Consider the following 14675-nt stretch of genomic DNA (forward strand, 5'->3'; position numbering starts at 1 on the left):
ACCACTCCATAGATGTGTGGATTCTAAAAGCACCAGGAGGGTCCACTCGTCCCTACATCATGTTTATGACAAGAATTGCTCACATATACTTTTGCCTTGGCTTCCTAGAGCAACAGGGTCCCCCTCATGTGACCTCCATATTGCTCAGCCTACCCCTAGGAGGCCAGGCATGGTAGTAAATTCCTGTAATTCTAGCAGACAGAGGCTGAGGTAGGAGGGTCACATATACGTTGGAAGGTAGCCTGGGCTACTCAGTGAGACCCTGTAAAACTAAATAACCCAAGAGTTGGGTTATTTAGCAGTAGATTGAGAGCCTAGCGTGTGCAAGACCCTGGGTTCAATCACCAATATGGAAAGGCAGGGGGAGGGGGGAGGGATTACCAGGAGGTAAGACAATCGTGGTACAGAGCCAGGGCAAGCAGCTCTGGTCCACGGAACACCCATCACCCTGCCGTTCTGAGACAGTGATGGACATGGACCAGCTCAGTGCAGAACCTGGTCCATGAGAGGTTCTACAGGCAGCTATGGCTGTGGTTATATGTCTGCTTCCCCAACCAAGGCCCGGATATGGGGAAATCTACTTTATTCATCTTTGTATATCAATGGAGATCCGGGGCCTTCACAGTAAGTGCTCAACCTAGTTGAAGTTGAATCTTTAACATGTTTTCCAAATGTGAGCTCTTCAATATGGTTATATTCTGAGACCCAGGTCAGCCCTCCCCCAGGTCTCCAGTCACTGGGACCAGTGCTGAGGGGGCCAAGCCAAGCCTTTATAGCAAACAAGGCCTGAGTGTTGTCAGCCTGGCCCCTGGCCCAAGGTTATAGCCAGAGATGGGAGGCCAGTCCCGACCATAAGGAAGCCACTGTTGTGTCCATGCTGGGTCTAAACTGGAGGGCTAAGAGGTCATCGACTCATGGGAATATGACCACCATTACTTCTGGTGTGGTTTCTGGGAATCCTATTTGAGACCGTCAGTGTGCCTCTGGCCTGGCGGGCACTGGGTCTCTGAGACTCTGCCAGTGGGATGGTGAACCCTGGAGGCATTCCCAGGTTTGGACCCAGCAAGTATCCCAGGTCAAAACTCACTGTGCACCCTGATCACAGCTTCCAGAGAGCGGAGGGCATTGAGGTTGGGCTTCTGTTTCCAGCCTTCTTCTGAAAGGGGATCCACCTACAGAAACATTCCATCAGGGACCCCAGGCTCAGCCTGCGTGAACAGGCATGCACTGCTGGCTTGCTAAGGTCGGAAGACACTGGCCCTAGACCTAACCCGAGAAGGTTTCCAGCCCCACCCCTTCCCCTCTTATCTACCTACTCTTTGTCCTGGAACTGTGAGAGCCAGGCGCACCTGCCCCATGGAAGTATAGACAGCTGGGGGTGGAGCTTACCTTGTTGCCCAGAAGAGCAGCCACACAGGCCTCAGAGGCGTCACAGATGGCTGTGAGGTCATGACCACCCTCTAAGGCCAACACCACGGCACCTCCTGCCAAGTTCATCAGCTGCTGTGTCATGTACCCAAAACCTACATGGTTGAGGTGGGAGAAACTGTAGAGGGCGAGAGGAGAGGGAGCCCCATTCCCTATGCTGTCATTTCCCTGCTTGCTTCCTCCTTCGTAGATAGTGTCTTAAAGATGAAAACCCCATCTATATGCTTCACTCCAAGCTCTGAAAAGTCAAGGGTCTTCTATACAAGGCCCCACAACTAGCAGGTGGCAGGGCTGAGACTTGAATCCCAGCATCACCTCCGGTCCGAGTCTCTCTCATTGGGCCACCAGCTCTTTGTTCCCAGGCCCCTTGGCATAGTAGACGGCACTGACATTCTGTTCTGAGAATGCTTCTCTTTGAACTTCCTCTGAAGCAGCCGATGGCTCAGCCTGGAAGCCTGGCTTCTACAACTGGCCTTCCATCTGGCAGACCTAAGTCTCCAGGGGCCTGGTCCTAGGAAGTAGGCTGTGCTGTGCTAGGCTGGGAGAATCCAGGGAATCCCAGAGCCTGCAGCCCTGCTCCAGACCTTTCACGTGGCCTGGACTGTGGTCACTGCTTCCTACCCTTTTCATTCTGGCAGTGCATTCCTGTCCCCACACAGCCTGCTCTTACTCCCCATGTCTCCCCCATATCTAGGGCCCCCTTACATTTGGCAGAAACATGGTAGCCACCCAGCGGGGCTGGGTGACCCTCGGCAGCATCAAATCCAGCGGACACCAGGACCAGGTCTGGAGCAAACTCTCTGGCAATGGGCATCACCACTATCCTGAAGTTGCAAGGAGAGGCGTTATCCACCTGGGGCTCAGCACAGTCCATCCTCGCCCCTCCTGCCAACTTCACTGAGGGCACCTATCCTTAGGGGATGCCCTGATTTCTTTCACCCTGGCTGTGGCTCTGGTCCACCAGCCTCAGAACTCAGCCATACAGAGTTAACTAGCATGGGGCAAAATGGAGGAAAGATCTTTTTTTTTAAAAGAAGATTTATTTATTTATTATGTATACAACATTCCTTCCGTGTTTGCCTGCATGCCAGAAGAGAGCACCAGATCTCATTATAGATGGTTGTGAGCCACCATGTGGTTGCTGGGAATTGAACTCAGGACCTCTGGAAGAGCAGTCAGTGCTCTTAACGTCTGAGCCATCTCTCCAGCCCTGGAGGAAAGATCTTATGATGGGACGAGAGAAGTGCGTGTGTGCACGCTTGGTGTGTGGTTCGCACAGCCAGCTGCATTTGAGCTCGCTCTGGTCACTAAGCCTCAGGGACTCTGACTAAAGTTGAGCACACTCACTATGTTTAGAGCTGACCTGGGCAACTTGCCCCCTAAGAGTGTACCAGGGTGACCAGACCTGAGGTCCTGGGCTGCCAAGCTCCATCCTTCACCTTCTTCCCCCTACCTGCCCCTAATGCCCCAACCCAATGCTGGTGTCCATTTAGGCATTTATCTGGGCACAGACACCAGGGAGTCCCACTCAGGGTTCCTGAAGAATTAATTCTCATGGGGGAACCTCCAGAAAAGGACTTCCAGGTTTAATTGTAGAGTTCCATTTTCCCTAGAAACAGACACAGGGGTCTGGAATGGAGGAGACAAGGACTCCTTACAAGGGTCCAGAGCTCTTCCAAGAGCAGTTTTCTAAAGTAAACCCATCCCTCCATGTGAACAGCACTTAAGGACACCAAGTTTCTACTCTCGCCAGAGACCCCACCACCTCCAGGCAGTCTTTGAGACTAAATATGGCAGCTTTGTTCTACCCAAATCTCTCCAAGACGTGTGACTCTGACTTTCTCATTCTTGTGTGTCCTATTTCCTTATGGGAGCTGGCTTACGATGTCTCGTAACCAGATGTGAACAGATTGACAACTGGTCGCTTCCAGCCTAGGGCTGTGGGAAAGGGAGGAGAGACAGTCTTGCAGGACTGACTTCTTCTAGACCTCAGAGTGCTTACCTGAAGGCAGCGAGGTACTCAGGATCCCCCATGGGTGGATCTAAGCCCCCAGCCCAAGCCACATTGACATTGAAGCCTTCACCATTGCCAGTCCCCACCTGGAAAACAAGCCGCAAGGAAGACATGAGAAGAACAGAGTCCCAAGCTCATCTAGGTTCTTCACTTCCAGACAGGGGAGCTGAGGCTCAGAAAGGATAAGCCACTGCTAAGAACCACACAAGACGGGGCAGAGAGTGTCCAGGAGGAAAGTCAGTACGTGCCGGAAGATGCTGAGCCAGCACAGTTACCTCATCCACAGCCCCACTGCCTGGGAAGAAGTTGCCGTCATCATGGCGGTGCAGGGAAATGTACAGCACGCTGGGGTCCTGGTAGAACGTTTGCTGTGTGCCGTTGCCATGGTGAACATCCTGCACAACACAGCAGACGGCTGGTTAGGGTGGTCCACAAGCAGAAGGACTTCAAGGTCGGTGACCATTCTGAGACCTGGCATGCTAGACTGGTGGGGTCAGGAAACTACAGTTTCTAGGCTCAGATGACTGAGTTGCCCCGAGTAATCTACTGTCCGGCAGTGATCTCCATCTCCACATGGAAAGACTTCCCGTCTTGAGATAGGATCTCAATATTCAGACCAGGCTGGCCTTGAGTTAACAGAGACCCACCGGCCTCAGCCTCCTGAATGCTGGGATTACTGTGCCATCATACTTGGCAAAAACTCTACATATAGATTGTGTGTGTGTGTGTGTGTGTGTGTGTGTGTGTGTGTGTATGAAAGTGGGGGAGTAGAGGTAGAAATTATCTCTGTGGATGTAAACTCTTCCCACTATGCCTTGTGAGTGTGTGTGTGTGTGTGTGTGTGTGTATGTGTATGAAAGTGTGGGGGAGAGGTAGAAATCATCTCTGTGAACATAAACTCTTCCCACTGTATCTTGCACAAAGTCATGAGGCATAGCATGTGGCCAGCGATCAAGTTTAAAGGGACCCAGGCCTCTAGGAAGTGCTGGACTCTGCCTTGACTCACAAGACTACACGCATGTTCTCACATGCAAAATCCCCCCACTGTTCTCAATGTCTGCTTAGGAACGCTCCATTCACACCTGTCCATGCAGCTGAGACATGGTAGTTAGAGATGTACACTGAGAGCTAACTGGCCTGGGCTCCATTTCTGGTCTCACATCTCCTGAGGTGAGTGACTATTAAAGGCAGTAATCTCTGTATGTACTTTCCTCATCTGTGAAATGGGCTGCAGTCAGGACCCATTGCAGATAGAAAAGAGTCAGCTTCTAGATATGACTGATGATATGCTGATGCCATCAGATATGGCTGCTATGGTTACAGTGTGGAGAGGAAAAGGCTCACTCTGCCAAAAAGAAGCCAACAACAAATTCAGCCATGCAGCCCCATCTCTAATGCAAGGTTCAGGGTTCTGCTGGCAGGCGTGGGTCCGGTGACACCAGGAACCAGGACCTACCCAGTCAACAATGAGGATCTTGCTGGCCTTGCCTTGTTGCTGCAGCTGTCGGCAGGCGATGGCCACGGAGTTGAAGAAGCAAAAGCCCCTGGAGGAAGGAGAGACGGTTCTGCTAGCCCAAACCCACCCTTCTCGGCCTACAGGGAGGCTCTGGAGGCGGCCCCCACCTCACCCCACATAGGCCCGCCTCACCAACGCCTTACATGGCTGTGGAATGATCCGCGTGGTGTCCTGGGGGCCGCACCACAGCAAAACCGTTCTGAAAGGGCAAAGACACTTATCACTCCAACAGCCATCTCTAGCCTACATCTGCCTGAGCCCGTTCTCATCCTGGCCTCTTTCTCGAAGGAGTGAAAGGGGTGAGTGCCAACATGTCGCATCAAAGTGTCCAGACGCTTCATATACACGGCAGGCCTCTCACAGTGACTCTAGATCATAAGCGTCATCACTCCCCAATTTATAGATGAGAAATCAAACGACAGTGAATTAACCCAAGTTACATGGCTACAAACGGTGGTGCCGGGAGCCCTTATGAAGCCAAGGGCACACTGACTGCCTTGGGCTATAAGCGCTCAGACACCGAAGCTGCGTGCTTCAGGCAGATCACCCCGAGGCACCTGTCTGAGAGCAGTGAGCATAACCCTAACCTAATATGCAGGATCCCATCACTAAAATGAGTCAACAGGCCTGTGGTACTCCGGGTGGGCATGATGCACCCACAGCTATAAAACAGGTGTTAAGTGGTATTGGATGGTCAGGACTGTCTAAGACACCAAGGTTCTAGTGCGCGGTGGCTTGATTACCTGTGACATAAACTTAGGGGTCAAGCCTTACCTTGGTTTCAGCCCTGATTTCCCTTTCAAATCCTTGTAGCAGTATCCACAAGGAATGAGAGGTCTGAGGCTGGGATCTAGAAGCCCCACCCCACCATCACCCGGGCATCTCCTCCGGAGTTTAGCAGCCTCTGATCTAAACGTCCTACCTTCAGTTCCCTGGAAGCCACTCTGAAGGCGAGGTCGGTGACGCTGCCTGCGGCCCAGCGGGCTGCATTGGAGGAATGCAGCTCATTCCAGATGGTGTCAGTATCTACCTGTGGGGGCCAGGGTCGGGGACTGCATCATCCTATGCTTTCCACGGGAGACAGGGCCCCCTGAGGCAGTGCCCACCCCATGGCCAGGACCCCAGGGGCAGGGAGCTGGGCAGACAAAGCTGCCTCCCCAGTGCCCCACCGCCCAAAGGCAAGGCCTCCTGTGTCCCCAGTCCCAGCAGGACTTCTTCCCAGCACCAACTCGTGTGTGGCCAGCACTCTGCCTCCCCAGTCAGGGGAGGGGGCACGGCGTTACCTGGGCGGGATTGGGGTATGGGCCGGGAGGGGTTTTAAGCCCCAGCTGACTCTGCTCAGGCCCCGCGGGACGGTCGGAGCTGGAGGGGCCGTCTGCACCACTGTCTTCCACTCAGGGCCCCTAGCCCAGGCTGGGAGGCCCCCCAAACCCAGTCCCTGGGCCTCAAGGCTAGGGAGGGGCCGGGGGCCATGATGGGGAGATGGGAAGGGCGAGGCGGACCGAGAGAGGCGAGGAAGGCAGAAAGAGTCGCAAGAGGCTGGAGAAAGAGAGAGAGAAAGGACAGAGAGGGAGAGGAGGGAAGGGAGAAGAGAAGCAACAACAGTTGGAAAAACCAGAAAGTGGCAAGAAATGGGGAGTTGTGAACAGGGCTCTGACTGTCTCCCCAACAGCCCCCCTGGCAGTTCCCACTGCCCTCCTTGCTCAGCCTCCGCTTTATTTCTCCACACCTTGCCTGGCACCATGACAGGGGCATTCTGAGGCAGGGAGGCCATGCCAGAGGAAGCAGAAAGACCTCCGACAGGTGAGGGAGAGACGAGCAAAGCTGGGGGCTGGAAGGCTGTGTCCTGGGCAGGGACGTTCTAAACCTCTGATTACATGGGAGGCAGCCCACAGCCCCACACTAGGCAGTCCAAAATCTGGAGGTCAAGTAGGGGGACACCTGGAGCAAGCACCTGAGAGAGACCCACTCCTGGGCAGGCAGAGCTGCCAACTCTTGGAACACAATCTCAAGCCCCAATGTGACCCTGTCTCGAGCCTCACTCAACATCTACCAAATACCTTCTGTGAGGCGCTGGGCTCCACACTCACGGGGCACTAACAGGACTGGGGTATATCTATCACATGGAGCTTCCAGCCAGCAGAACATACTGGGAAAGGCCCTGACCTACCCAGTCTGGCAGAACCACAAGTCCCAGGTGGCAGAGGGGTGGGAGAGGGCCAAGAGAACCGAACGGAAGGCTGAAAACCCTTGGCAATGCCCACTTGAGATCTCTGGGCATACTTACCCCAACCCCGCCACAGGGTAGCATCACAAACATCCGCTGTGCCAGGAGGCCTGTGGGGGAGAGGGTCCAGGTCACATGAGTGAGGAGCACAGAGGCCTTAAGAGTAAATATGGAGGGGGCTGGAGAGATGGCTCAGCAATTAAGAGCATTGCCTGCTCTTCCAAAGGTCCTGAGTTCAATTCCCAGCAACCACATGGTGGCTCACAACCATCTATAATGAGGTCTGGTGCCCTCTTCTGGCCTTCAGGCATACATGCAGACAGAATATTGTATACATAATAAATAAATAAATATCTTTTAAAAAAGAGTAAATATGGAGGGAAAAGCAATACAGGGAGATATGGAGATGGGCAGTGGGGTGGGGGCAGCGGGGTGGGGGATTGGCAGGCAGATGACACACGGACAAGAGCAGGGCAGAACACTGGCATGGGGGTAGCTAGGCGGCTGGGCATACAGCTGGGGCACGAGTGCAGAACTGGGTGAGATGGGTAAGCTTGGGATGATTCGGGGCCGACATCACCTGTCTCCTTCTCCTACCTGTCAGCTTTCCATTATCCAGTTTGAGGCGGCTGAGGGGGTTGGTGCCATAGAGGAGCACATGCCTTTCAGAATGGACTGATTGCAGCTCCTCTAGAGAGGCCTTTCGACCCCGGAGACACTGAGGGAGGGTCCACAGAGTTCCTGAGGTTTGCTCACCCCGCCCTTCCACCACCCCCAGACCGCCCACTCCCTCATCCCTTGCTGACCTCAAGGCCTCTCGCCCCTTCCCGCGCACAGCCCCACCGCCTCACCTCACACTGGCTGCGGAGACCCCGCTCCTGCAGCCGGGACCAGATGCTCTGGATGCGGCCTGCATGCTCAGGGTGCTTGCTGTTGTCTCCACAGGAGCATTGGTGCTTCAGCATCACTGAGTCATACACCAGCCCTGCAAGAAACAGCTGTCAGGGCCGGCAGCGGGGGAGGGGCGGTCCACCATGGCTACAGATGGAGAAGAGCCCATTCCCACAGAGCCAGGCATGTACACATCCCTTCCTGCCACACGTGTGCATTCCCCGCCCAGCTCTTCTGTGGAGAGCCAGCCCTGTTTCCCCACGCACATGTCTAAATGCCTCAGACAGCCTGATGTACACACCAGGGCAATACTAGCCTACCTTGCTCTGTATGATCCCTGCCTTCTTGGTACTCTTACTCCTTCCTCACAAGGCCCAACATATCTCCTGTGCACTGGAGAGTTCATGCTCTAAACTGGAGACTTAACACAGGGCATCTCCCTCTCAGTGTCCCGACACAGAGAGGAAAAGCAATTCCAAGGAAACCTCAAGACTGGGAGAGGGGATACCCACAATGCTACTGGCCATGTGGCCAGTCTCCCAACTGCATATGGAAAACACTCAAAAAACTGGTTTACCTTGTAAGCAATATGCAAACAGCGTGAAAACTATTTACATAGCATCTACATTGTACGAGGTATTAAAAGCAAAACAGAAGTGATTTAAATATGTGGAAAGATATGCAGAGGTTAAACGCAAATGCCATTTTACATGACAAACTTGAGCATCTTTACAAGGTGGGCTGGGGTCCTAGAATCACCTCTCTGAGGGACTAAGAAACTGTATTTCAGCCTGTGCCAAGGGAAGTCTCCAGAAACAGACTTTGTCCATGCACACTGCTGTGGGACGGTCGGTGTCTGCACATCTCAGGATACCAGAGACTTTCAAAATGCTCACACCATTTGACCCAGGAATGCTACTCCTTAAGAATGACCCTTGAGAGATAATCCCAGACAGAAGTCTTAAGAAATTAAAGATCAGGTGTGGTGGCACACACCTTTAATCCTAGCACTCAGGAGGCAGAGGCAGGTGGATCTTGTGAGTTCCAGGCCAGACAGAACTTCATAGTAAGAGTCTATTTCAAAAACTAACAAGCAAAAGCAAATTAAAACTACAGCCAGGTGGTGATGGCACGCGCCTTTGATCACAGCACTCAAGAGGCAGAGGAAGGCGAATCTCTATGAGTTCAAGGCCAGCCTGGTTTGGACAGCCAGGGCAACACAGAGAAACCCCGTCTCAAAAAGAAAACAGAAAACAAAAAAACAACCAAAAAAGAAAAAGAAAAAAAGAAAAGAAGAAAGAAAAAGAAAAAAGGAAAAAAAGCCAAAAAAAGAGAAAGAATTAAAACAAAAAAATTAAAATTAACACTGAACTGAGCATGGTGATTCACACCTGCAATTCTAGTACGTGAATACCTGGCACCATTAGCAAAAAATAAAAAGGACTCAGTCAAACAGGATGCAAAACACAGCTGGAACGTCTGTGACATTAGACAGGTACGGAGGCTAACTTAAACCTATAATGAAATACACAGAGTTTAGGGCAACAAGACTCTTGGTGGTTTTTTTATTCCTATATTTCCTTGAATTTCTCAAAATGCTTGAAATACTTTTGAGCTCTTTTTACAAGTACAGCAATGGTAAGCGATGTTTCAGCTTTTGTTTTAAAAGGGCTGGTCATGGTAGACGGAGACTCAAATTCCTTCCTGGCCCGACTGCTGGTTCTGTCACTTAACCATAAGCCAGACACTGTCAACTTAGATTTCCTGGGTCGTGATGTCCTCACCTGCCTCACGGGCACCACGGAGCTCAAACAAGTTTAAGGCATGCTCTAAGGTCTCTGGAACCGTCCTGAAAACTGGCTACAGACATGGACTCACGCCGCAGCCTCTTCCTTTTGCCTCCCCGAGAGTCCCCTCTCGGTCTTACCTGTGGCAGGCGTCTCTGCGCTGTTGAGGACTTGGGTCTGACAGGTGGGTTCCGGGCTCAGCAGGGAGACAGGAGCTGCTGGGGAAGACTGGGTTCTGGACAGGGGCCGGTGTCCGACCTGGGCCAGAGGTAGCAACACAGAGTCGCCGGAGCTTCCCTGGGAGAGCCGCCCAGTTAGATGCTGCTGCTCCCAGAGCGGCACCTGAAAGAAACATGGCCACGGTTTCCAATTTCTCAGATTTGACCACATAAGGACTAAGGACTCTGCAGAGAGACCCCCTTTCTAGAAAAATTCCAGATATGCACTCTGGCCTTTCAACTCTCCAGCTCCCTGAAGACCAGCAAGCAGACTGATGCCCTCATTTCACAAGAATTCCTTGGCTCTGAGTCTATGCTGACCGAGATCACCTCTCCTGGACTGTGCTACTAACCACAAGGAGACCTGCCTGAGACACTAAATGTGTGTGAACTGTGATGACAGTGCCGCAAGTGCCGCTGGTAGAATCCCATTTCCCAAATTCATGAAGTCTTTAAGCCCCCATCTTTGGAAGTAAGGTCTTTGCAGGGGGAATCAAGTCATCACTGAAGAGGCTTGCCATCCCTCTAAGGAGGAAATCTGAGCAAAGGCCTACAGACAAGCCCTCCTCCACAGCTCAGAGCACACACTCCCACCCCACCCAACACATACACCTTGATTTCACCCTGTCAGCCTTCAGAGCTTCAAGGTGATCAGTATCTGCCTTTCAAAAAAACCTGTGTGTGTAGCTCCTGCTGCAGTGGTTCCCGCAAATGAACACTGCCTTGACCCCCATGCTATTAATCTAAAGCCCAGAGGACTACTGTTGTCCACATTTTGCCCCAGCTACCTTTGGATAAAAGACAGCCAGTTGTGGGGAGAAGTGTGAAGGGGGAGTATATGTGGTTCTGTGAAGAGCCAAGAAGCAGGCAAAAGAAGAGGGTCTACTTGAGAAAGCGGGATGCTGGTGTATATGTGCACTCGAACACACACGTGTGCACACACATGCATGCATGTGGGCATCTGCGCCTTGGTGTGGGTCTTATGCTATCCCCCTTCCTTCACCATTATGTCAAGCCTTCTGACTGAGCTTTGCAGAGTCCCTGGGCCCAGCCATACCTGCTGGTGCTGCTGCAGAGAAACAGGGCCTCTGCCCTCGGGAGGCCCGTGGCCTGACTCCCTATGTTCCAGGACATCACTCACCACGGGTCCCACGCCCCCACCATCTGTCTCTAGGTCCTCAGCTGAGGGTATCTGCCGCAGTCGGGGCTTCTCACTTGGCTTGGCAGGCCTCTGGGGAGAGGAGATGGCTGGCTGAGAAGTGGGATAAAGAGGCAGGTGGGTGGCGGGGCATGGGTTGGGTGAGGTCACATTCATCTTGCTAGGTCTCCAGCAGCCACCTCTCTTGTCTGCCAGGCCTTTCCTCCTCCTAAGCATCCTTCTTCCAACCCACAGGGGCTCACTTAGGCAGGCCCCTAGCATTCCCCTACCCAGTTCCTCTCACCTTGATCAGCTGGACGTGAGGTTTGAGCCGATCCTGGCGGGGTTGCAGGGGGCCCAGCAGAGGAGAGGCAGTGGCGCTGGGGGGCAAGGGCTCTGAGCGGGTCCGGTTAAGTGGCCGGTGGAGGCCTGAGCCGGAGAGCCGCTCGGTGGTCAGTAAGGGCTGGGCAAATTGGAAGGGCAAGGGCCCAAGCCCAGGCACTGGAAAGAATGAGATGTGTGTAAGGAAGGGATTCTGGGAGCCAGGAAAGAGACAGGGGCATAGAGTGGAAGTAGGGCTTGTCAAGGGGATATAGACAATAAGGGACTAGAAGGTGGGTCTTTCCCAGAACTTGGCCCCTTGGCAGGGTGCACAAATCCTGCCCATTCTGGGAGAAGCAGCAAGACTCACCAGTCCACAGTGGAGTGTGGGAGACTGAGGGATCCAGCAGGAGAATGGGCTGCAGGCGAGAGGGTAAGGTCCCCCCAGCCTCTGGCTCCAGACCATGGTGCAGGAAGAGGGGAGCATGGGGGTTCCCCAGGACAGGACCCCGAGGGCCCAAAGTCGAATGGGTCCTGCGGTCACCATCAGCCTGAAAGAAAGGAACGAAGTCAGAGTTGGACAGGATTCTGGGAAAGGAAGGTAAAGGAGAGGCAACAGGACACAGGCAGGAAAGAGGCTGGAGAAGCGCGGAGTGGGGGCAGGTCGCCCCAGCCACTCACCCTGGCAGGGGCAGGCAGCCCCAGTGTGATTGCGGGCAGCAAGGACATTGTCGGCAAAGCGAACGGGGCCAGAGAAGTCTCCTGCAGCCGCAGCCGCTGGCCCAAGAGCGCCTGCCATGGGGAGCAGGGTGACGGGTCACCAGTCCTGGAACTCTACCCCTGGTCTGCCTGTCCCCAGAACACCCAAGAGGTCCTGCTAGGGACTCCCCAGACCCTGAAGCCTCAGGCTAGGCCACATGCTGGAAAAAGGCCAAGACTCAGAACTGCCCCCAGGAAAGCCCAGTCCCAGTAAGGCCTTACCTCTGAGCCCAGGGCAGGGTTGGGGCCATGCTCGCTGTCATTGGGGGAGCTGCACCCTGAGGCAGGTGTGCTGCTACTACCGGGGGAGGAGTCTGAGGGGAGAGGAAAAAGAAAGGCATAGTCAGGGTCAGGATTCCTGGCCACAGTTCCTCCCTTCTGGGATGCGATTCTGCTTTCTTCCTGGAGGAACAGAAAGCCGCCAGATAGCCACCAGCCTGCGGCATCTCTGGGCAGTTGTTTTCACGCAGCTCCCAATTCCCCTGCAAATGCCCACTTAGCAGACCCAACAAGGTCAGGGCTTAGCTTCAACGCGCCCTCTCCCAGGCAGGTGTGTGGGATACACCCTGGACAACACTTAGCAGGCCCACGTGGCAACTTCCATCTAGGTGGAACCTGGCCCAAAGGAAGAACACCACGGGTAAGGGGAGGGCAACTCCACGGCCCCGATTGGACACTACCTCCAAGGGTCTCCGCAGGCCGCCTCCGAAGGCTGGGCGGGGCACTCTCCTTTCTGAGCAGGGGATTCTTGCGCCGCTCCAGGGACTTCTTGGGCTTATAGCGCAGCTTCAGGTTGGGCTCAGACACTGGCAGAGGAACGGGGCATCACTCCATCGCTACGCCAGCGACCCTGCTCCTCTCCACTTTTCTTTTTCTTAAAGGACCTCACTACATAGATCAGGCTGGCCTCAAACTCACAGAGCTCTGCCTGCCTCTGCCTACTGAGTACAGGGACCAATGGCATGCACTACCGACAGGCCTGCCTTTTCTGTGCCCTTTAATTTCCCTCCCGGCCACCTCTATGGGTTAAAGAGAAAAAAGGTAAAGCCAGAAAGGGGGGGGGGGAAGTAGTGTGTTAACTGCCCCAGCCCTCCCTCAACCCCATACTCCTGACCTAAATCTAAGGCCCTTTGCCTACTCTGATCCCCACGGAGGTCTGACTGCTCACCTGTTTTACGCAGGGGAAAGTGTTCTGGGGCTTCGGTGGGCAGGCTGGGGACCGCAGGCAGGAAGCTGCTAAGCACGGAGCGGGCCGCACCCTCTGGGTCCAAGGGCTCAAGAGTTCTGCAGGGTGAGCATCAAGGCTACTTCAGAAGCCCAGGATGCCCAAAGGCCCTGACATCTCACTGCACAGATGCCTTCCTGAGCACAGCTGCCAGGAGAGCAACCACCAAGAGTTGGGCAGTGTGGAGCCAGCAGGACAGGCGTCATCTCCAGGTGGCAGTAGTGGGTCACCCATGCTAATGTAGCCGGTCCGCTCCAGGGATAAAACCCAGGCCTTGGAGCTTAGGGCCCCCTGGAGACTCTGCCTCCTATGGTAGGAACCTTTTCTAGGAACCAGGGCTTCTGTGCAGAGCAAGGGCCTCAGGTGAGACACGGGGAGAAAACTGAAGTGGAGAGGAGGACAGGTCCTCGTTGAGGGGGATTTGGGGGGATCATGTTAGGGGCGGAGTAAGAAGCAGGTGGTAGGTGTTAGGGAGGAAGGGGCTATAAGCACGTGGGCAGGTAACTCACAGGTGAGTATGTAGGGCAGAGGGGGTACGAAAAGGACCTGGGGGGCAGTGAGCTGCTACCTGTAGGGAATACTGGGGCTGCTGGGATGGACTGTTCTCTCAAGGGCTGCCTGCTGTTTTTTCAGGATCACCTCAGCCAGCTTCTGCTTGACCACACTGCTGGCTACAGCACCTGCAGAGGCAGATGAACAAGAAGACTGGCAATGGGTAGACTGGAAGCCTCTCGGGGACATTCTCTGCCCGCTGTCCAGGCCACACTTTCAGCACACGTCTCAGGGGCTCCACAGGCAAGAAAGATAGGTCCGAGCCCCCACCCCTTGTGTGAAGCCTCTAGACACTTCTGCCCCCACTTCTGTTCACAGGCAGAGCAGAGGGCAGCTTAGAAAATGGTGACCCTTCCACGCACCCCTTCCAGACCCATGGCGGATCCTGAACAGCAACCAGAGCACAGGGGAGACAAGCCCCACTCTTACTTCGCTTGCTCTTGTCTTTATTGAGGAGTTGCCGAAGTTCTTGTTCCTGCTGTCCCCCCTGCAGCTCTGGCACTGGCGCGTCCATTGAGAGCTGTGAACGGAGTGGAGCCGGCAGCTCAGGGAGGGTGGAGTAAAGGACAGAGCTATGGTCCGGGAGGCTGGGATGTGTC

At 54.1% G+C, this 14675-nt stretch overlaps 1 protein-coding gene across 9 annotated transcripts in view; it reads right to left on the reverse strand.

Moving 5' to 3' along the window:
- Hdac7 (histone deacetylase 7) overlaps positions 1–14675 on the reverse strand; it is a 35770-nt gene that overhangs the window by 1951 nt on the left and 19144 nt on the right. For 4 of the 9 annotated variants that reach the window (XM_085678749.2, XM_048444724.3, XM_087899221.1 and 1 more), the window contains exons 3-23: positions 14506–14596; positions 14093–14204; positions 13468–13583; positions 12980–13105; positions 12522–12613; positions 12222–12332; positions 11911–12091; positions 11524–11720; positions 11139–11333; positions 10004–10205; positions 8037–8170; positions 7783–7903; positions 7246–7295; positions 5881–5988; positions 5102–5157; positions 4899–4986; positions 3718–3837; positions 3431–3528; positions 2134–2252; positions 1390–1523; positions 1088–1172 (exon numbers count right to left, since the gene is read on the reverse strand). In XM_085678749.2, coding sequence (XP_085534875.2) covers positions 1088–1172; positions 1390–1523; positions 2134–2252; positions 3431–3528; positions 3718–3837; positions 4899–4986; positions 5102–5157; positions 5881–5988; positions 7246–7295; positions 7783–7903; positions 8037–8170; positions 10004–10205; positions 11139–11333; positions 11524–11720; positions 11911–12091; positions 12222–12332; positions 12522–12613; positions 12980–13105; positions 13468–13583; positions 14093–14204; positions 14506–14596 — 2536 coding nt within the window. The remainder of the gene's footprint in view (positions 1–1087; positions 1173–1389; positions 1524–2133; positions 2253–3430; positions 3529–3717; positions 3838–4898; positions 4987–5101; positions 5158–5880; positions 5989–7245; positions 7296–7782; positions 7904–8036; positions 8171–10003; positions 10206–11138; positions 11334–11523; positions 11721–11910; positions 12092–12221; positions 12333–12521; positions 12614–12979; positions 13106–13467; positions 13584–14092; positions 14205–14505; positions 14597–14675) is intronic. The other 5 variants (XM_085678750.2, XM_085678752.2, XM_085678751.2 and 2 more) reach the window with 5 other exon arrangements.

This window comes from Myodes glareolus, chromosome 19 (genome assembly GCF_982192425.1).
Source record: "Myodes glareolus chromosome 19, mMyoGla1.1, whole genome shotgun sequence".
NCBI lineage: Eukaryota > Metazoa > Chordata > Mammalia > Rodentia > Cricetidae > Myodes > Myodes glareolus.